This window comes from Uloborus diversus, chromosome 5, assembly GCF_026930045.1.
Source record: "Uloborus diversus isolate 005 chromosome 5, Udiv.v.3.1, whole genome shotgun sequence".
Lineage (NCBI taxonomy): Eukaryota > Metazoa > Arthropoda > Arachnida > Araneae > Uloboridae > Uloborus > Uloborus diversus.
The window spans coordinates 103,583,183-103,607,197 of record NC_072735.1 but is presented as its reverse complement, the minus strand read 5'-3'; the positions used below and the strand labels follow the sequence as shown (position 1 = coordinate 103,607,197).

The 24,015-nt window shown below is 31.9% G+C and overlaps 1 protein-coding gene across 1 annotated transcript in view; it reads left to right on the top strand.

Annotated features, from left to right (window-relative positions):
* Window positions 1-24,015, top strand: part of LOC129223057 (cytochrome P450 3A21-like) — a 51,512-nt gene that overhangs the window by 17,312 nt on the left and 10,185 nt on the right. The window contains exons 7-8 of the mRNA XM_054857622.1: window positions 1,641-1,758; window positions 15,842-15,932. Of these exons, the coding sequence (XP_054713597.1) occupies window positions 1,641-1,758; window positions 15,842-15,932 (209 nt within the window). The remainder of the gene's footprint in view (window positions 1-1,640; window positions 1,759-15,841; window positions 15,933-24,015) is intronic.

The window sequence follows — 24,015 nt, the reverse complement described above, 5'->3', positions numbered from 1 at the left end:
GAATAGAAAAAGAAGAATATCGAATTTTCAAAAAATCGCTTCTAGGTGCACACCCCCATAATACAAACAAACTTTGTGCCAAATTTCATGAAAATCGGCAGAACGGTCTAGGCGCTATGCGCGTCACAGAGATCCAAACATCCATACAGAGAGCCTTTCAGGTTTGTTATTTAAAAAGAAAAGAAAAGAAGAAAGATAAAGAAGTAAAGAAAAGAAAGATAAAGAAAGATAATTTTCAGAACAAATTCTTTCCCATTTTATTAAATTTCTGTGAAAAATGGGCTTAAAATTGGAATAGAAAAAGAACAAAATCGAATATTCGAAAAATTGCTTCGAGGTGCATACCCCCATGTTACAAACTAACTTTGTGCCAAATTTCATGAAAATCAGCCGAACGGTCTAGGCGCTATGCGCGTCACAGAGATCCAGACATCCTACAGACATCCTACAGACATCCTCCGGACAGAGAGACTTTCTGCTTTATTATTAGTAAAGACAAAGCACATTCAAAAATCACTTTTATTCACAGGTGTTTCCATTATTTTGATAACTACCTGTACATACTTTCCAGGTCAAAGAGTTTGTTTTTACATGTTAGAAAGAATCTTAATATAATGTTTAGGTTTTTTTTTTTTGCGTGTGTTTACATGATTTTTATTACATACTAGTGATACCCGCACGGCTTTGTTCGTAATAGAAAAATCAAAAGGTCTTTTGGTTCACCTGTATATTTACAAATAATGTATGATGAATTTTCTCGCCAGTTGGCTTGTACCCATCTTATGGTTCCACGTTATGATAATTTCGTATCTCGCCAATTGGCTTGTGCCCATGTTACGGTTGCACGTTATGATACTTTCGTAATTTACTCGTCCATCTTATGATATTTTTTTTCTTAAAATTGGAATAGAAAAAGAACCACATCGAATTTTCGAAAAATCGCTTCGTGGTGCACACCCCCATGCTACATACTAACTTTGTGCCAAATTTCATGAAAATCGGCCGAACGGTTTAGGCGCTATGCGCGTCACAGACATCCTACAGACATCCAGACATCCTCCGGACAGAGAGACTTTCAGCGTTATTATTAGTAAAGAAAATGAGAAAATACTTTTATGCACGGGGGAAAATAGATATAATTTAATATAAATGTAAACAATTCATTAGATTATTATAAAAATGTAAACACAATAAAGGTGATTTATTTCGTTACTGACAAAATAGTGCACTTTATATAATTTCTGCTGAATATTTAATTTCTTATCACATCTCCGTTCGCATTCATTTTTGCACTTGCATAATATGTGCAGGATAAAACTTCATGTTGCTATGTTTTTGTTTGCAATTCGTATTTTTTACTTACTAATTATCAGTTTTATTTTCAAGAAATAAATTTTTAACCTCTATGCTAACTTATGTAACAAGGTTAGCACGCGTCTTTTGAAAATAGATCAAAGTTTCACTTTAGGTTGAAACATACTTAATTTGATGTTGCAGATAGATGCTTGTGAAAAAAAAAACTTCATTATTTTTGTTCACTCTCAAAGAGTAACTTTATTCAGAGCATTAAATGAAGGGGGAAAAAACACATTTCATATTGTACAGTAATATTAAGTAAGTGAATCTACGTTTTTTTGCAGATATTTTGAAGCTTTTACGATGGACGTCATTGCGAGTGCTGCATTTTCTACAAAAATTGACTCGATTAATGATCCAAAAAACAAGTTTGTTGGGGCAGCAAGAGATTTATTCAAGAACGTATTCAGCTGGAGATTTATAGCTTACAGTAAGGTTCAATACCTGTTTGATTCGATAAATTGAAAACGTAATTTATGTTTGTATGCTATGTCTGATGCACTTTTTTTCGGAACTCTTTAAATAACATTTTGCGTACTAGTTACTTTCTAAGCGAACAAAAGTGTCCAAAAAATGGTGACCTTTACTTATTGAAATAACTACAGACCGTTAGCAAGAACTTTGTTCATAACTAAACGAGCTTCGAGGAAGACCGCTTATGTAGAATCACTGCCCAAACTGGACCCGGGACTAAAAAAAAAAAAAATCCAGCATCTAACTCTGAGTCCCACTTTACTGATGGAAAAGCGAAGCTTTAGGTCCACAAGCTACGATGATGCACCTTCATTATTATTCGAAGTGTGGTACAACGTGGTTTATAGTTTAAAGTTCTAAAATCTTGATTGAAGTATATCTACCTTGTTAAAAATTACAAAGAGCTGCAAACTGATTTATGAATTGCCACATTACATTACACTATTTAATTTGGGATTACAAAACTGCATTTACTTGCGACATTGTGAGGATCTTTTTGACAGGGTGTAAGGAGAAGAATACAAAATGATATATTTTCCTTTATTGAGACAGTGTTTTTTTTCCTATATCGGATCGTGGATCAAATTTAGAATATGCGAATAAACCACAAACCTTTGTATTTTTAAGTCAGAAAATAAGTTATTGATGTAATTTAAGTGCACATTTATGATTGTTTAAAATATATTTTTTTGTTAATCAGGATAATCCTTCAGATGGTTCATATCAAGCGTATTTCCTAGAAGCTTCAACTCCTTGATATTTTTTTTCTTTTACCAGAAACCTAAACTTTAGTTTTTCTGATTTTTTTTCTATTTTTTTTTAATTGTGCTTATTAACGTGACTATGGAAGAAAAACGAATGACAACAAAGCCCTCAGCTGCATGTAGAAGCAGTTATATTGGCAAGTCATACTTAGAACTTTTTTCAAAGAGAGAGGAGCGATTTATTTTATCTTACCTCTTACTACGCATCTAATTCACACATGTAGGGGATGGTATCCACATAATTCCTTTTAAAAACAAATAAAATACACATATATAGCCGATTGGAGGAGCTCCCTAACCTATTTCCGTTTCTGACGTGTTCAAAGCTAATCTAAAATTGCGTTTTTAGGACTTCAACTTCGACAAAACTCAGAGAGAAACAATCAAAAATCCGTATCTGCCTATTATCATCGAAATTCGTCTAAAATTGAAACTGAAAAAAATGCCGGAGATAAGTCCCGAAACGTATTTCTTCTTGAAATTCGTATTGTCTGAGATGGTCTAACTATCGCGTCTTTACGACTTCAAATTTGAGAATTACCGGGGAAAGGCCACCGAATCTCTCCCCCCTTAACGTCACAAAAGATCGTCTATAAGTTTATTTTAGAAACTTCAATGTCTAAGGGAGATTTGATTGAATCGACATCATTACTCTAGAAAGTAAATAGTGATTTGGAAGAAATGTTGATCTTATCGCAGTTATTCAAAATCATATACTTCAGTATGTATTATTTTTGAAAGAAAGGTTTTCGGCATTTTGCTTTCAAAACAGCGGAAGGAAATAGTTTACTACACATATTTTACCGAAAAATGAAATTGCCAATTGGATAAGTGGTGCAATTATATTTCTAGTCATTCAGACATTTCATTATGGCAACCCGAAGCAACCTCTGTGACCAAGGTTCGTGGGTTTTTGTAGATGGAAATTAATGAGTTATTTAATATTTTGAAAATAATATTGACGAACACAATTAAAAATGTATCTTAAGGATGAAGGTGGAAACATGATCAAATGCACGAAATTTCCCTAATGGGCCATTAGAACTGCTCCAAAGAGGGGCAAAAGTAAATGACAACCTGTAAAAAAATGTACAGCTTATTTTTTTAAAAAAAATCTGCAATTCTCTATGGTGGTCCAATTTATAAACTGCACTGTCAAATTCAAGCCAATGTACTCCTATTTGGACTTTAGTAACTTTGTAAAAATTTACTCAAAAGGAAAACTACACTTTTAATCTATAAATCTCTTATCAGACCTGTACTAACATACTCCTCAGAAACCTGGACATTGACACAAAACAATGAAAATGCCCTTGGTGTCTTTGAACTCCGCATTTTAAGGGCCATCTTTGGAGGAAAGGAGGTTAATGGTATTTAGCACAGGCGCTCTAATTTAGAGTTGTATCATGCTTTTAAACAACCTTATGTGGTCAAATTCATAAAAATTGAAAGATTCAAATGGGCAGGCCACGTTATAAGATTAAATAAAGAACGATCAAGAAATAAAATTTTTTTTTCGCCTAAATTTACAGGAGTTAGAACAAGGGGTCGACCTAACCTCAAACGGATTGATTGACTTGATTAGGATTTTTCTACCAGAAAAGTGAAAATTTTGCAAGCCATTTCCAAAATGAGAGAGGTGTAGAAGAAAGTTGTTGAGAAAGCCAGGGCCCACCCAGGGCTGTCGTGCCACTTAGGAAGGAGGAAGGAACTTTGTACAAAATAATTAAATTAGTAGTAATTTTCAGATTTAGCGAATATGTGTGTATCTAAGCCTTTCCTTTCTGAAATTTGACTTGTGAAGCCCTATTTTTTTAAAAATATATTTGACCATATATTTAGCGGAGCATAACTCTTGTAAAAAGGGGGTCCAATATAGGCGGTTTCACTAGATGCCTATCGACATTCTATCATGAACCGATCTCTTATGGCTCCAAAATATTTAAAATCTATTATTTTAAATGATAGATGTATATTTTTTTATATATGATTGAAGTAGAAATTACTTTTAAATAAAAAAAACCGCCTTCAAAAAATACCCAGGAACTAAAAAGCAAAAAATAACTGATTACACTTACATTCTATTTCCTACCCAAACATAGAAATTGTAACATATTGTATAATATGTACCAGGTAAAAAATTATATATCGCAGATGCATTGTCTAGGACACCGTTGAAAGGTAGTGAAGATACTAGTTTTTTAGAGGCTGGATCAGCAGTTGTTCATACAGTCCTATCAGCTACTGATGAGAAGACCGAAGTTCTAAAGATTGCTACTAGAGATGATCCGGAGCTAATTTTAATAAAAAATACATTGAAGAAGGTTGGCCGCAAAGTTTTAAACAGATGCCTGAGAAAACTAGAAGCTATTGGGACAAGAAAGCAGAACTTCACTGTTACAACGATTTAATATTTCTGGGAAATAGATTAGTAATTCTCACAAAGATGAAAGCTGAAATTTTGCAGAACATACATTCAGCCCATCAAGGGATAACATCTTGCATAAACAAAGCTTCAAAAAACGTATATTGGCCAAATTTTTGTGAAGATATAAAAAAATTCATTAATGCATGCACAATTTGTCAACAACATCAACGTGCTAATGTAAAAGAAACTTTACTACCATACAGTATACCAGCACTGCCATGGGAGGAGGTAGCTATTGATTTCATGTATCTACAAAAAACAGACTATCTTTTATGTGTTGATTACCATTCCAAATTCATAGAAGTTAAGAAATTGACAAAGAAAACAGCAGAGCCAGTTATCAATGCACTGAAACAAATTTTTAGGACACATGGTATACCACGCAGGTTGCATTCTGATAAGGGTCCACCGTTCGATAGTAGACTTTTCCAAAATTTTACTAAGTCGTATGACATAGAGCCTGTAACATCGTCACCTAAGTATCCAAAATCAAATGGAATGGTAAAGAAAGCTATTGGAACGATGAAATCAATTTTACTAAAAGTTATTAGAAGCAAAGGAGATCCCAACCTAGCAGTACTGGAATACAACAGCACTCCAAAATCCAGTTTGTTATCACCGTCAGAAATGCTTATGGGACGAAGACTTAGAACTGTAATGCCACAGAAAACATCTCTTCTCACACCAAAGTTCCCAACAGATGAAACAATAAAGATTTTAAAAAAGCAGCAAAATAAACAGAAAGAATATTATGACAGATCAGCTGTAAAACTGTCAACTCTAAAGAAAAATCAACCAGTTTTCGTACAGCTAGGGCACCGAGATTGGGCCCCAGGGACAGTTATAGAAAAGTTAAATACACCCAAATCTTACTTAGTGAAAACAGCGGCAGGAAGTGAACTTAAAAGAAATAGAATTCACCTTAGACCAGATGAGAGTAAAGAAAACATGGAGTTGGATGTAGATAAGGAAAAATTAAAATCACCATCCACCCAAATAGTAAGGGAGGATTCATCTGAAAATCCAACTGAGACTCTGCCTGATAATGTCTCAACCCCCAAACGAGAAAAACGCATAATAAGAAGACCCCTCAGGTTCCAGGACTATGTTTAAAAAAAAAAAAAAAACTTTTGACATTTATTTCTCTTGAATATTTTAGTATTTTAGTATATGTTTAAATTGTGATTGTTTTAGTAATTTTTGCACTTATTTGTCTTTATCATTTTAATCTTTAGTGCATGCTTAAATTGTGTTTGGTTTAAATCATTTTTTTTTGTTAAAAAAAAAAAAAAAGGACGTGTAACATATTGTATACTAATGAGCATCGACTTGTAGCGCATGCGCGGTTGCCAATGCTTTGGCTGGGAAAGTCAGTCCATGGAGTGTGAATAAAACAGTTAGACGTTCATATTACTTTGTCCTCCTTATTTTGGTATTATCATTCCACACACGTTGAAGAACCCAACCCTGGATGATTTATAACTATATAACAGAAATGAAATTTATTTTGCAATTCCAGCACAAAAATCAACTAAACTAAACACCGAATTATAAAATAAACACTGATTTAAATTACTGTACGATGAATTATTTAAAAAACCTAACTAATTATGTACGATCTCTTAATTTTTAATAACCTTTTGAAGTCGGGCCCTCCTATAAACAACTACATAACGTAACTGACAACCCACCGAATCCTGAATTAAACACTAATTTAACTATACGCGAAATAAGTCTTTAAAACTAAACCTACTCAGCTACGTTAGGTAGTAGTTTATAAGAGGTCAAATCGGTCCAGTAGTGGTGGAATAATTCGAAAACACACATAAAAAGCCGCAATACGAAATCATAACCTCCTTTTTTGAAGTCGGTTAAAAAGGAAAACAATTTATTTTCCGTAAAACGATATACTTTTTAACCGACGGAAAAACAGAGGAAGTTCTTAAGTAGGCCCCTGTATGACCACACATAATATTTTACAGATTAGTCCAATTTTGATTATTCTTTTGGAAAGGATAGGTATGCCCCGAAGTTGGTCCCATATAAATGTATAGTGAAGAAAAAGTGCACTGGTTGCCTTAAAATGGAGCTACTTGAACCCAGCGTTCAAACAGCCCTAAACCACATTTGGTCACTGATGTGTTATGTTAAGTGACGATTGTGTTAAGTGAGGTTTGTAATATTTTAAAATGAAGAGGTTAGTTACTATTTATACCCTTTTTTAGCAGATCTGGGGATAAAAAGGGTCCGAATGTAAAAGAACACCCCTTGAAGTAGGAAATACTGCGGATTATTAAAAGGAAAAATCACAATCGTGTCTAGATTAGAGATGTAAAATTTCCGGAAATTTTGAAGTAGTGGGAAAAATTGTAAAAAGTAGAAAAATTGATTTTTTAATGAATAAAAATGGATTTTCTTAATAGCTCTGTGTTTCTTGGAACATGTAAAGGGTTAAGCATTGAAAAATATATGCAATCCACACATCTTCTTTTTCTGATAGCCAGAATTACACATAAAAGTTAGTTTAATTAGAAAAAGAAATTAAAAAAAAACCTTTTTGTTTTATAACTGAGAGCTTTCTTGGTCAAACACCAAAAACAAGTCAAGTCGTCGTTCAACCAATAATATTGAGTAATATGTGTCTAATCATAACAATTACATTTTCTTTTTTAGATAGCCTTTGAAACTTGAAATAATAATTGTAATTTTTGACTTTCAAACATGATTGATAATGTTTAAAAGAAAAATAAGTATTATTTCCCTTCCTTACAATGTAACTTTACTGTCTGAAAATGAAAGCTATTGAGTTTTGATTTTTTTTCCAATCCAGTCTAAATCCAAATCAAAGCTAAATTGGTTTCTCTTTTCCTTTCCAACAGAAACCCCAAACAAAAACTGCGTAATGATTTCTAAAGCTGAATCAAAACTTAAACTGGAGTTTCAGTTTATTCATACGGTAGTGCTAAGCACAGTAGTAAAAGAAGTCATACCTACACTTTAGAACAAAACTGAGTTATTGTAACCAAGTTTTTCTCTATTTCGTATTTTACTTAATAAATAAAATGATTTTGGGTCATTGCATCAAGAACTATTTTTTAATTAATTCTGAAAAAAAAAAAGAAAAAAAAAAGCCATCCTAATCAATTATATGGAAGAGTCAAACTTTAAAACACAATCTCCCTGCTTGAGCTCAAATGCAGACTCCACTTTTATGCTTAGCACGGCAGTATACAGGGTGCGGCAAAAAAAAAAAAAAAAAAAAGAACCCCTCGGACGAAGATTGCATCATCGAATGGAAGTAAAGTAACTTCATTTTAATGAGTGTCTTATTTATTTTTGTATCTCACTTTATTAGAAAATAACTTACAATATAGGGTCTGGTGGGGGAAAGTGGTCAATGGGGTAAAGTGGTCATAATTCAAATAAATGGCTATAGCTTGGAAATTAATGTTCGAATAAATATGAAAATTTTATTTTAGTGTAGTGCATTTATAAACTATATTTTGAATACAAAATTTTACAACTGGCAAAATTTTATTTGGTAAAAAAAATATTTTGTGTAAATATGAAAATTCTTAAAATCTAAACACCTTTTTTAACTTCCTTGGGAAATTTTGTTTGTTAGAATTATGAACAGATTGACTGCACAGGAAGCTTCCTACATGTCTCAAGAACTCTTACTCATTAGCAGTTAGCTGAATCTATTTTGAATAATTTGTTAGAACAATTTAAGTAAGATGGGGTAAAGTAGTCATAATATCAGGCTTAATGAATATTGTTCTTCTAAAGTCACTAAATCTTTAAGTATAAGGCAGATATAAATTAAATATTAATTTTACTTAATATGTATTGTTTTTACAATAAACAGGGTTAAATATACGAGTATATGCGTATGTATACGCAAATACACGTGTAGGCACGTATATATCCGTATTCACATAAATGCACCAATAAACACGTATTTGGGTATCTGCAAGTATTTTTTATCTATACAGATATACATTCGACCATACACATATATTCCCGCTTATATGCTCGTATATATACGAACAATTATATACTCAGGGAGACACGTATATACGCGTACGTACACGAGTAGACACTTGCATATAAGCATATGATATATATGTATACAGGGTGAGTATAAACTCTTGGTCAAATTATTAAAAGGTGTTAGACGGGAGGATAAGAAGCAATCATAAGAATCATGAGAAACATCCAGAATCAAACTCAAGGCTGACGCGCTACATGCACGCAAAGCCAGAAACTGATGGATGCAAAACATGTCACAAATTTATTAAACAAAGACAATTTTACACAACATTTTAGGTTTTAAGAAAATTTTAAAGTTATTGATGAAATTTGCGGCAGCTGTAATACATGCATCGCAATCACTCTGTTGCAATTACGAGACTTTTGAAAAACTTTCATCAGTCGCTGCACCTTCGTTGCGATGCGTGTATTAGAACTACTACAGGCCGTAACTTTTAACAACTGCTCTAAATATGTCTTAAAAACTAAAATGTCGGGTGAAATCATCTTTGTGTAACAAATTTGTGACCTGTTTTGCTAACGTCAGTTTCTGACCATTTGTGCATGTAGCGCGTCAGCGACCATAAGTTTCTTATGATTCTTTGCTTCTTATCCTCCCCTTTCACACCACTTAGATTTTGCAAAAAATCTTGGATTCATTCTGTAAGCATACATGTATATTAGCGGACATACTCGTGGATATACGTGGATACATGCACTGGTGTATGCACGTAAATACGTCTAACAGGTATAGAATCGTGTTTACACGTAAACATACGAATATACTCGTGCTTTCATATATATTTACGTGAATAGACACGTACAAACACGCACAGGATATTTCCACGAATTAACTCGTTTATACTCCTATAAGTATGTATGTACACTTTTATATGCGTATATGCGTCGACTGTACACGTATATACTCAGGTATGCACGCATATACTCGAGATACAAGCGCAAAACGCGCATGTGATGTTCTTTTCTACGCTTTACTCGCATATACACGTGATACGTATATATTTGTGTAGACACGTATACACTCCTATAGGTAAACACGTATACATGCGTGAGTATATACGTGTATACACTCGTGTATACACGTATATACTTGAGTAGGCATGTGCATGCATCTGATGTATACATGTATCTATTCATATATGAACATGTTTACTCATGTCTACACGACACGTATAGTAGGCTCGTGTATACCCGTATATACTCGTACATGTACTTGTAACTATAAAAATAACTGAAATATACAAAAATTAGGGTTATTTGTAACGGTTTTGCAGTTTTTTTAAACTATGACCACTTTACCCCATGCTATGACCACTTTCCCCCATCCCATGGGGTAAAGTGGTCATAAATACAAAGGGAAATGAAAGTGTTATAAAACTACTTAAATTCAATATTTTTTCCCTGAAATGCAATGTACCGTGTTCTTTAATAATGCAATGTAAAATAACAACAAAAAAAGTTGAAGTGTTTAAAGAATTTATTGTTTTTATTATCCACCTAAGTTGAAAACCTACGATTTTATGACCACTTTACCCCACCATACCCTATATAGTAGTTTATGTACTGTTTTTCAGTTTTCAAGGGCACCCATATGCAAAATTATAAGAGGGGGGGGGGGGAGCTCAGATATTTTCCCGACGGTTTAGCAGGAAATTTTCATCATAGAAACCGATTTCAATACAGATTAGAATTATTAAAATTTGACATTTTTAATAACTTATTCATTAATTGCTGGAGAAGAAATGTTTACTAAAAGCAAGGAAGTTCTGATGTCAAGGGGGGGGGGGCTTGAGCCCCCACTTGCCCCCCCTATATGAGCGCCCTTGGTTTTCTTATAACTTTAAGCAAAATACTTGCTATTTTAAACTTGTTTAACCAAGTAGAATGGCAGTTCGTTTGCTTGTTCTGCCTCGGCAAACAGTGTTTGATGCGTTATGTCGCTTCAAGTGGCTTAGAAATTATAGTCGATGTCCGAAAAGTGTACAAAAAAACGAACAGTGAACATTTCAGGAAAACATCGCCAAAATCCGAAGTCAGGCGTTGCTTGTGATGGAATCAGCATAAGCGACAAAAAATCTGTTTTTTTTTTTTTTTTTTTTTTGTAGATGAGGGTTATAAAATGAATTAAATAAGTTTACTAGAAGGACATTTTAGATGCTGTTGTATTTCTGTGAATCTAAGGGCACTTCAGCACAGCAATGTAGCCTGGACATTTCAATTTGACACCACGCCAGTTCATACGGCCAAAAAAACAAAAGTGTTGCAAGGCGCATTGTTTTTGACTTGATATCATCTTTAGAGTGGACGCTTTACTCGTTAGACCTCAATCACATTTGTTACATTGTATGGCCTGTTTTAGAGTAAAAAGTCTACCCTAAACTACACATAAGTTTGGACTCTAAACCAATTGCTTTATAGCGAATAGGATTGATTAAAGAACTTGCGGTCCTTAAATGAAAATGTTCAATCAGTTGCACCTTTGTTTTACTTCAAAAGGCGGCTAGTTTGAAACCAATTAATTTGTTCACTCTAAAGGTTTTCTCAGATTATTATGTTTTTTGTTTTGTTAATTTATTTTTTTTTAATAAAGTTATATGGAAAATTGCTTGCACTTTTTTTTTTGCCGCACCCTGTATATTTGGTTCGCACAGTCAGCAGTAACATAGTTCTGTGATTAAAGTTATGCTTGTTTGTTTTATGAAGGAAAATAAATTCTTCACTAAGGATATTGATTTAATTTTTTTCTTTTCTTTTTTTTTTTGCGAAAAGTATTAAATGTGTTTTGATCTATATGCAAATTATATTATCATACAACAACTTGCATTATCAAAGTTAGACTGTATTCACATACAAGGTGGGGGTGGAATGAGGAAATTGCATCAGAATTTAAGTATAAAAAATTTCTATTCACTTTTTACTGAAAATTTCAATTAAAACTTCATAAAAAGGTGAAAAAAATTAATTTTTTCAATTTTTCCGAAGTAAAAAAATACCCCTTCGAAAAAAACGTTTTTTTTCCGTTTTTTTCGGAAATGTTCCGGTTTTTTTTTTGACTGTTTTCATCTCTAGTCTAGATTCAAATAATTCTGGAGAAATGTCTTAGATAAAGGCATCAGCCCATTTTGACTTAATTATATCAACTCTAAAAAAGGAAATTAAAAGATCGTTCACGAAACAAGCCTGGGCATCCTGTAGTATTTAGTAGCTAGGAAAAACAGGTATTAAATAATATCAGAGAAAAAAATCCACCAAAGCCATTAAATTGAGGGGTTTTCATTCTTTCTAATGTTTAAATAATGAGCATTTTAATTGGTTTTAGATGTAGTTAGATTATGTTTCTATTTGAGAAATTATGTTTGCATAAAAATATGTTCTTATGTATACGTTGGTTTTATATTAATTTATACAAATAATTTGCAATTTATATAAATAGTTTGCTTACTAGAATGTACGTTTTAAGTTTCTTTTTAAAAATCATTGGTCCTTCTTGGTACCATCACCTGTTTTATAGCTTTTTCTAATGGATTTGCTGAGTGGGACCAAGTAGCCCCAGCGCGGGGCTACTTGAGCCCAATTTTTAAAAATAAAAAATATATATAAAAAGTAAAAATTGTTGTTTAAAAAGGCCTTAGGTGGTAGCAGAACGTCTGAAAAGTGGTAAAAACAAGGTTATCAGTCTCGTTATGGGTTTAACATGGGTTTTCAGTGTAAAAATCGCAAACAGTATGAAATTTCGGGTCCAAGTAGCCCCACTTTACGGTGCGTAAAATAAGTCAAATAAACTAAAACACATTTAATGCAAGTAGTAAACAAAAGAACTCTGTTTTGTGCATATGAATAATAATTATAAAAAAATGTTGTTTTCATGAGGCTTTATTTAATTTATTAATTTTTGAAAAACAAAAAACAGTCAAATTAAAAAAAAAATCAAATTAATTCTGATTTTCCTTTTTGTATGTTCAAAATAAGAAGTTCCGTCTAAACCTAGCCTACATTCCCGAATACCCATATCTAATTTCTAGTATCTGATCAATATTTCCAAAAATAGCTAAAATCAAAAATTATTTCAAACATAATTTTGTAATATTTTAAGTGGATTTCTAGGAATAAAATATACCTCACTCGTCTCAAGAATTAGATGCGTAAAAAAATAAATAAATAAACGAACAAATAAAAGAGCAGCACCTTTTAAACAAAGCAACACATTTTTCCATTAAAAAAAATCTTTAACCATTTATAAAAAGAAAAAAAAAAATAATTCGCTCATTAAACTAAATACATCATATATAAAAAAAAAAGTTTGTTTTTCCTCTGTTGCCAAAAAATGTTTAAAGTGAATTAATGTACTTTCCAAAGTAAATAAAAGCAATAAAATGTCAACTTAAAGAAATAATTTTCATTGTCAAAAAAAAAAAAAAAAAAGTTTGCGCATATCTTAATGTAGAAATATAAAGAACTTCGAGTTTATCCGCCGAAAACTGAATACATAAATTAAAATTTTAGAGTGAAAATAAAAACAAATCATATAAACAGTAATTATTTCACAGTTAAAACCGTGACTGCGGAGTGAATCTTATTTTGGGATAAAAGAGTCAGATTCGGGAGCCGAAGGCATTTAATTCAAACACTCGGAGCTAGAATCGGTCATTTCCTTTAGAGTACGCAACTCTGCCAACATTTGCAGAGTCGGAGTCGGACTTATTTTGGGATAAATGAGTCGGAGTTGGAGTTGAATATCCAATAATCGGAGTCAGTAACTTATCCTCCATGTATAAATTTTTACCAAAACTACGAAGTCAGAGTCGAAGTCGAGGAGTCGGAGTCCGACTAATTTTCGGGCACAGGAGTTGGAGTCGGAGTCAGGTGCTCACGAGTTCTCGTAGTCGGAGTCGGGAGTTTTTCATCAAGAGTTCCAACAAAATTTGTTTGAAGTAAATCCGCCTTCAAGTGCGGAATCTACATTGACTTTCAGTTTTCCCATAGGCGCTAATGTTAAGGGGTTTTGAACTGTTCAAAATTGAACGGAAAATTGTTCAAACCAAAAAGATATTTTATATACAAGTTTTTCATCAAAAGCTTTTTCCTACAAAGTTTGAAGCAAATTCGCCTCACAATTCGGAATTGCCTTGAATTTCCCCGTAGGCGCTAATGTTAAGTTTTTTTGAACTGTTCAAAAACTGTTCTGTTTGAACAAAAATCAGTTCAAATAAAAAAGTTAAATATAGGAATGAGGTGTACTCGCCGAGATATTTCGAACAAAAAAAATTGTTTGAATCGGACTATTCACTCAAAAGTTATTAGGAGGGGGGGGGGGAGCAGACAGACCGACAGACCGACCGACAAACCGACAGACAATTTCCCTCATCTCAATACCCTACTTTCCAATTTTTAATTTTTTGATATTTATTTATTTATTTTTTTATTTACTTTTTTTTTCGCGATATTTTAAAGATGAAATAAGACTTCTTTCATGCTTTTTTCTTCTTTCTCTGACTTTTACTGGGAAAGAAATACACTTCTTTTAAACGATACATTTACGACTTCTTTTTAAAGTTTGGGACAGCCATCAGATTTAAAGAAAAATAATAATAATAAAAACATTAGCAGTTAAAAATATTTAAAGTGTCTTTTTAGAAAATAACGATGATCTTTTGCTTATTATTTAATTCTAAGGTAAAATAAGTCAATAGGTTATTGTTTTTGTCTTAAAACTTTTGAATACGTCTCTTTGATCGAACAGCTCTAAAAAAGGGTTTCACTTCCCCCAACCAACCCTATTTAACTTTTCAATAAAAACATTCAACACGAAATTTTTTTAAAAACTCTATTGTACTAATAATTAGGTTCATTGCAAATACTCATTTTAAACTTTGAAATTTTCTTGAATTTACGAATTTTTTATGCTTGCCAATTTCATTTTGAAATGAGTCTTTAAAATGTATGTTTTCTTTCTTCCCTTACAGTTATGTTTCCTAAGATTCATCAATTTCTCGGTATAAGTGCTTTTAGTTTGACCCAAGTGCATTTTTTTAGAGATATGACTCTTCAAATAATAGAAGAACGTAATAGGACTGGAAAGGTAATCAAAATAATAAAAAAAATTAATTTGAATTTTGACATCTTGAATTCAAATTATGTTTTTCGCAATCACGTGTTTTTTTTGCATGTGTGAGTGTATGTGGGTATGTGTGTATATATGTGTGTGTGGGTATGTGTGTGTGTGTGTGGGTGTTTGTGTCTGTGTGCAGGCGCGTGTGTGTGAGTGTGTGTATGTGTGTAGGCGTGTGTTTGTGTTTGTGTGCAGGCATGAGTGTTTGTGTATGTGTGTGTATATTTGTGTATGTGTGGGTATGTGTGTACGTGTGTGTGGGTATGTGTGTATGTGTGTGTGTGTAAGTGTGTGTGTAGGCATGCGTGTGTGTATGTATGCGTGTAGGATATGGACGCAACCTGGAGACGGTTTTTGCTGTAGGAGCAGCATCGTGAGGCCGGCCGGTCGACGGTGGTGCTGGCGGAAATATAAAATCAAAGGAACGTCAAAACCGTCAAGTGAGAACAATAAGCAATCGTGATTGCTCAATAAACTGCATTTTATACTACTGAATCTAATCAGCTTTTTGATTCTAATCATTTTAGCTGTAATTTCATTACAATTTTTAGGAATATTTTATAAAATTTCCATGCTAATTTATACTCTTAAACTAAGTTTTTTTATTCGATCTAGTAGGCAAAAGTAATTTAATTTTGTAACCTATCAAAAATTTAGGTTCGGAATGACTTCCTTCAATTACTTCTGGATACAGCGAAAGAAGTACAAGATCAGGAAAGTCAAGAAACTTCTGATGATTTAACTGCAAATTATGGAAAAGGCGAGTTTAATGAAAATGTATTAAAGACATCAAACAAAAAAGGTATGTAAATGGTTAAGGGGGTCCGGGACATAAAAATCGTCAAAGTTAGCATTTTTTTTTTTTTTTTTTATCATCATTTAAAAAAAACTACTCCGTTTTTCTCTGCTTAAAAAGAACATTTGAATCTTGTTTCTATCTTAATTCGAACGAAAGATATATTTAGTTTTGTTGCATGCATATAGCTAAAATTGCATTTAACTTTAAAACTTTAAACGCGTTTTTCTTCATGATGCAATTTGTCCCGATTTCTTGCATTTAAACTCTTATAAGTCAGCAACCGATAAATATAAAGTAATAAAATTTGGAGCATATCTTTTTCAAATAGTTTACTTTAATTTTTATTCGGCAAATTTAAAACAAAACGTATACTGCAAAAAATATGATTTTTACAAAAAAAAAAAGTTCCTTCGAATTTACTGAATTTTTTTTTCAAATATTTTTTATTTTTTATTGAATTAATATTTTTAAAATTGCCGAATAAAAATTAAAGCTAAGATATTTGGGCATATTGTTTCGAAAAAAAATTGAAAATTGATCAAGAATATTTCGAGTTATAGCATTTTAAAGCAACCCCATTTTTTTTTTTAACAAATTAAATTTAAATAAAAAACTTTTTTGTTTAATATTTATGTTATAATTTTGCTTATTGAATAGCTGGTGAATCAGTGCAAAAGTTAAACTGTTTGATAAAATATTTTTCAAAATGTGTCCCGGACCCCCTTAAAGAAAAAGAAAGTTTCTTGACAAACTATTGAACTATTATGCTTTTTCAAAGAAAAACTAAAAACCCTATTAAAATTACATTCAAATTGCGGTCATTGGTTACAATTTGTTATCATATCGCATATCCTGTTCAATTCCGGCTTAGTGCAAATTTTTAATTTTTGATTTTGTGGTGGATTTACACTGCTAACTTGTCAGACTTTGAATTTAATTGCATCCACAAGTGATTAACTTAAATGTTACGGCGTATTTGCTGATCTGATCCTTGAAATTCAACCTAGCTTTCATGTTAGCACTGCAATACAGCTATAAAATCATAAGTCCGTAACTTGCGATAATGGCGGTATTAAAGTGAATTAAGTATACAGGGTGTAACAATACAGCGTTTACTGACTTTCAGGGCAGATAGAGTACACCTAGATGGTGGGAAATCAGACAGCAATGTATGGTCGGAAACGCTTTCCTGGCGCGGTAGCGATGACACAAATCACCAAAACGACAAGACACGAACAAGAGAAGAAAACACGTTTATTATCCTTAGTAGAGCAAAAAAACTAAGAAAAAAGAACATGAAGGAACCAACGATCCTCATCAAAGTAGGTGTTCGAAATTACGACCCCGAGCCGTGATGCATGCCTCACATCTCCGGCGCATTGAAGATCGAACGTAAAAGCGAGTACGGCAACAAAAACCGCGTGTGCACATGCACCGTCATCTGACGCTTCGGTATACGTAACGACGTCTATCGTGAACACCAGACAAAAACTTACCAGCATTTTTGTTGTATTAGAAATAACAAACATGTCTTTTCCTCTTATTTTTGTCCTGTTTTTCTGTGCGTCACTATCGCGTCAGGAAAGCGTTTAAGAAAGCTTTCAGGAAAAATGTTAGCTTGTGTGTGTGTGTGTGTGTGTGTGTTTCATTTCATTATTTTATTTGATGAATGTATATAACGAAAATTAAAAATTTGTGTGAACAGGGCAACATTATACTCCCACGACTTTGAGTAGAAATTTTATCATAAATATTGCATTTCCACAAGGAAAGTGGCACGGACACAACTCAGAAAAACATCCTTGGCGAAAATCAAAGCTTCACCCAATACAGTAAAACCTGTAAAGTTGACCACCCTTGTAAGTTGACCACCTTTCTAAGTTGACCGCTATTTTCAGGCACAGAATTAGATCTATATCATGTAATTCAACCTCTATAAGTTGACCACCTGTTTAAGTTGATCACTAAAGTAGGGCACCGCAAGTGGTCAACTTACACAGGTTTCACTACTAGTTTTAAGCAATTTTGTCTCAAATATTAGAATACAAGCAAACAATTCTACTGTGCTGTTTTCTGATTAATTTTTGTTGTCTAAATTAATACCGCATGTTTAAAGTTATTTTTTCTGAATTATAAAATTTTTAATGATGCTCTACTATGGTTAATATCGATTCTACGCCACCACCCATCAACTTATGTAAGCTAGTTTGGTGCGAGTTTTGTGGCAAGAAAGAGCATCAAGTATAGATTTGAAATCAATAGTTAGCACATGTTTCCCAAATTTTAAGTTGAGCCAATTTCAATGCCGGTGCGATACTTTACTATTACAACCAAGAAATACGTCAAGAGTATACTTCCTTTTAATTTCTGTAAAATGGAATAGTTGGTTTGTGTTAAAGTAAAGTCCTGATTATTGTGACAAACTATGCCTTATTTAAAACAATGTGTTTATTTTTATCCGACTTCGCTACGGATGAATTTTTATCCTTTCGCGTGCGCGACACAAAGGAGGGTAATGTGTTTATGAGTTTATGTATGTATGTATGTTCCTATGTGGCGTTGTACAGGCTAAACCCCTTGGCTGATTTTGATAAATCTTACGTCAATCGATTTGTCTTCACCTTTGAGTGTCATTAAACACATGACAGTAATCAAAATTCACTATAACCCACAACCAGTCGCCATATTGTTAGTTCGGGACGCTACCTGCGTGCTACACAGCGTGCAACAAATGCAGGTAGCGTTTTCACTACCTGAATTTTTTGCTTACTAAATCTACTCATTCGATTTTCACCTCTAACATGTTGCATTTGTTTTTGTCGTGATTCAGGGGAATGAGTTTCGCGACGTGTACTCTCTTTAACACAACTTCATAATAACTAAGTCAATGAAAATTAACTAAAAAGGGTAAAATAAAAAAAATAATTATTAAATAAAAACAAAAAACCGACAGCGTAAAATAAAAAAAAATAAAAACCAAGAAGAAAAAAAATGTAAGCCCAGTAGTTTTGTTACTAAATACTACTGAATAAAAACTCCAATGAAATAGTTTCATATCCGATACACACATAAGGCAAATCATAAATTTAAAAGCAGACTAGAAGGATCAACAGTCGGGGTCCATTAAAATTTTTCAAGGTTCCTAAACTGATCAAAAAGGAAGGGGCCCCGACTGTTGATCTTTCTATTTTGCTTTTGAATTTTTGATTTGTCTTATGTGTTAATAGGTTATAAAACTATTTCATTGGCGTAGTTATTCAGTAATACTTAATAAAATTCTAAAATACTGGACTTATATATTTTTCTTTTTCTTTTTTTGTTTTTGTTTTTACGCAGTCGGATTTTTTGTTTTTTTTAATAATTATTTTTTATTTGTATCAGGGATAGCTGTGAAAAAATATATATAAATTTGCAGTGTTGTATTTTTTTTTAAAGTTTTATTTGCACTACTACAATGGTGAACATAATTATAAACTCAAAAAAAAATTTTTTTTTTGGTTTAATTATAGCTTAACTCAATTTAACTTCTTTTCACTAAAGTAAAGATGAATGGTTAAAAGAATAGTTCTAAAACTAGTACAACTCATCAGTTAAGTGAAACAGTTAATGAAGTTAGAGAATTTGAAAATTTAATATCATTACGTAATTTTATCATTACGTGAAACCTGGACAAAAGTAAAAACTCAGAAGTAAAAAATCTAGGATTATAGTAAAATTTTCTTCGAACACGTTGATTTAAAGCTATCGAATGAATAAATGTTGCCATCAGTGATTGCTAAATATTTTGTTTTTGAAAATTAATGAGAAACATTTAAATGCACTGCTGGACAAAATTATAAACTCAAGACCTTTTTCATTTTTTCAATCATAATTTAACCCAGTTTAATTTTATTTTTTATTTAATAAAATAAATAACGCAATTTAAATGCTCAACTTTAATCTATAAATAAACTTTAAGGGCTCTTGTTTATTATATTCTATGTTTTGGATTTTCTCATCATTAACTTCTTTTCTGAAGAATAAAATTAAAACATTCTTGTCATTAGCTACTCTGCCGTGCTAAGCACAGATGTGGTATCTGCAGCAGAGCTCAAAATGAGAAATTGACGAATAAAGTTTTACAACTCGTTTCTTTGATTTATGACTTAATTAAATGCTCAACTTGCGGTAGTTGTTTCGTAAATAACTTATCTAAAAACGGTAAGAGAGTATTTTTCTAAAAATCTTAATTTAAAATTAATAAATGTAGTTACGACAAATTTTCTTTTCAAAACCTTTTCATATACTAAACTATTTTCACCGTTAGTGACAATTACTAAACATTTTTAGGGGTATCTGCACAGATACGACAATAGTAGCTTACAAAAACTTGCTCAATGTATCATTAAATAATACTGAAAACATCTGCTTTCTTTAGACTTAGATGTTTCGCTTTATTTTGTTAATACAAATCTAACAGAATCTAATTTCTGAAAGTAACAATTTTCAAAACTCCGGACAGTTAAAACTGTAATCCATAACAATTTTCTGTTTTTTAAATTCAAAGAATGTGTTTTTTACAATGTTTTATTTTTCAGAATCATTTTTACCGAGCATGAAGATAATTTTGACAGCAGACGATACTTAAATAAAAATATTACCGGCCGTAAAATGAAATGATTTTTTTTTTTTTTTGCATGAAAGAATTAGATATGAATATTTTACATGCATTTCATTTTTAGAATTTGCATTTTAAATAAGCATTAAAATAGAAAAAGCTGAATATTTACTTTAACAATTATGCAAAGTTGTATTAGTTTTTATTATCAACCTGTATCAACTATTTAATGATAAACTAATTTTAGTACTCTGTTACAATAAACTGCTACGTTATTAAATATGCTGCTTTACTAAGGTATAAAAATCGTATCTACAAATTACTAAGGAAAAAAGTGGTAACTGCGCAGATACCACTTTAAAGGCTTAGTATTTGTCACTTACGTTCAAATTGCCTTAGCAAACTAAGCAAACTTGCTCTTACGACTATTTTCTTAAAGCTTTTTTTAATATTTCGCGTTCACAAATCGCCAAAGAACTTGAGATTTAGGTAAATTAAATTACTAACGACCACCTGGTGACAATAACTCAATTTTGATAAAATGTGCAGATAGCACATCTGTGCTTAGCACGGCAGTAACTGTTTATTTTCTTTATCGTTATGTCAAACGAAAAAAATGCCACTGAAAAAAAAAAAAAAAAAAACATTTATTTTCATTTCAGACGATATTTTCTCCTCAGTTTAATTTTTCTTTATTATTCAAGTAAAACTTTTTATCCTCTGGTTTTCATTTTCACAATGATTTGAGCTTTTTTAGTGCAAGTTTTCATTCTGTCGAGTTGTTAAGTACTTCGTGCTTTGGTATTCATTGAGTTTTGAAATGCCTCAAGGTTTAAAACTTATAGAGCAACAAGTAGGAAAATTGTGGTGGCCTACAGAGATGCTGGTAAAACCCAACGCCAAATTGCCTATTTAGTTAAATGCTCCCAAGGGGCAGTAAAAAACGTACGGAAGGATCCCCGAAGTTATGGAAGAAAAAGGACGGGGAGGCACTCGAAACTAACTAAGAGAGATCGAAGATATATTTTGTGCACAGCATCAAACACTTTAGTTTCTTCCAGCAAAATTTTGAAGACTTTAAATCTCAAGGTGAGCTCTAGGGCAGTTAGAAGAGTTCTACAACAAGCTCAGAATATGAAGTGAAGAAAAATGAAAACACAGCCAAAACTGGAGGTTCAGCATATTGCTGAAAGACTTCAGTTTGCACAGAGACATACGTCTTGGAAAAAAATGTGGAATACAGTTGTTTGGTCCGATAAAAAAAAATCAACTTGGATGGTCCAGATGGCTTAAGATACTATTGGCGTGACATTAGAAAAAAAAAGAACAACACATATTTAGCCGAAACTTTGGTGGAGATTCTGTAATGGTTTGGGCTGGTTTCTCTCAGCATGGATTACCAATTAATCCTGGAAGATCATCTCTCACCTTTTGCTCATCTGATTCCTGGAGGTAACTGGTTATTTCAGCAAGATAACGCGACTGTACAGACAGCGAAAAGTACAAAAGAATGGTTCAAGCGCTTTGGTATCAAAGTTATCAAATGGCCAGCTCATAGTCCGGATCTTAATCCGATTGAAAATCTTTGGGGGACCATGGTTCGCAAAGTTTATCATGATGGGCACCAGTACCAAACCACAGAGGAATTACAAAGGACAATACTTTCAGCATGGAACAATATGCCAGTGCAGCTGTTGGAAACTCTTGTGAAATCTATGCCTAGCCGCATTTTCGAATTAATTCAGAAAAATAGTGGCCAACTCATTTTTAAAAGTCTGATGGCTAGATTTAATGCAGTGTTAATTTTTAAAACATTTCAAATATTGATTTTTTTTTTTTCAATTTATCCATGTTAATAGCAAAATTACATTTTCATAAATCTATGCTTTTGTTTTACTAAAGTAATTGCAAATGTAACTTAATTAAACTTAAAAAAAATAAATTTTGTCAGCTTATAATTGCGTTTATGCAGCATCGTAAGTTTGTCATTTTGTAATACAGCATTGTTTCATTTTTGGATATTAAATAATTAAGTACTTGAATAAAATTCTACCAAACTTCGGAGTTTCTTACTTTTGAGTTGATACTTTTGTCCACGTTTCATGTGTTATTAAGGTATTAAAGTTGAGAATTTTTTTAATTAAATTAATTATTTTATATTTTTTTATGAGTTATACTAAACTTATAACTATTTAGCCAGTTATTTATCTTTACTGGAACAAAAAAAATTTTAACTGAGTTAAATTATGATTGAAAAAATGAAAAAAAAAATGAGTTTATAATTTTGTCCATCGATGCATTTATATATTTCTCATTAATTTTCAAGAACAAAATTTTAGCAATCACTGATGGCAACATTTATTTATTCTATGGCGTTAAATTAACATTTTCGAACGAAACTTTCTCGTAATCCTGGATTTCTTACCTTTGAGTTTATACTTTTGTCCAGGTTTCACGTAATGATAAAATATTAAATTAGCAAATTTTCTAATTTTATGAACTTTTTAATTTAATTGATAAGATGTACTAATTTAGGACTATTTCTTCAACTATTCATCTTAACTTCAATGCAAAATAATTTAAACTGCGCCATGCTATAATTGAAACAAAAGAAAAAAATTTGAGTCTATAATTTTGTCCATCACTGCATTTCAGTTGAAGAAGTTATTTGCCTACTATCGAATTATCTCATTGAGTATATTTTCTTTTTACATTAAATGCGTTTGTCTGTAATTTTAAGATGATTGTAATCGAGAGACTACCTAAAATGTAACACTGATTTGCTCTGCAAATAATTTGGCAAAACATATTTATTTCTTTCGTTGCTTTTTAGCTTAATATTTATCAGCTAATGTTTCAAACCTTTTCTGGATCATTTATTCTGCTCAATTATGTCAACCAGTATTAGCATGTACAACAGTTACTTTATTTATATCATGCTTTTCTGCCAAAGACAAGAAGGAAAAATAAACTAAAGGCCTAATATAGTATAAAATTTTCACTAAAAGTTTCGCTAAACATATCACTAACCAGCAAAAGAAAGCAATAGCTGGATGCTCTTTTTCAATAAAAATAAAGAATATATTTCTGTCAATAAATATTTAATTAATCTATTGAAATGTTAAGTTTGAAGTAATTTAATACTTACGCAGAAAAAGGAAGAAAGACTAAACATATTGGTAGTGTTAAAAACTCGATCTTACGGGGGGAAAACGCTCGTTCAGTAAATTCCCATTTCTATATTTAAATAATAAAGTTTTCTTTAAAAAACGTTGAATGATATTTTTATTGTAAAACCTTAACAATGTAGTGTAGTGATTTCTTTGAAAATATTAAATTTTTGTGTCCATTTTCATAGAATATTTTTTCCAAGGATTTATTTGTATATTTTTAGGTGTTAAGTCGGTATTTCTAGATTCAGAAAAGAATAAAATG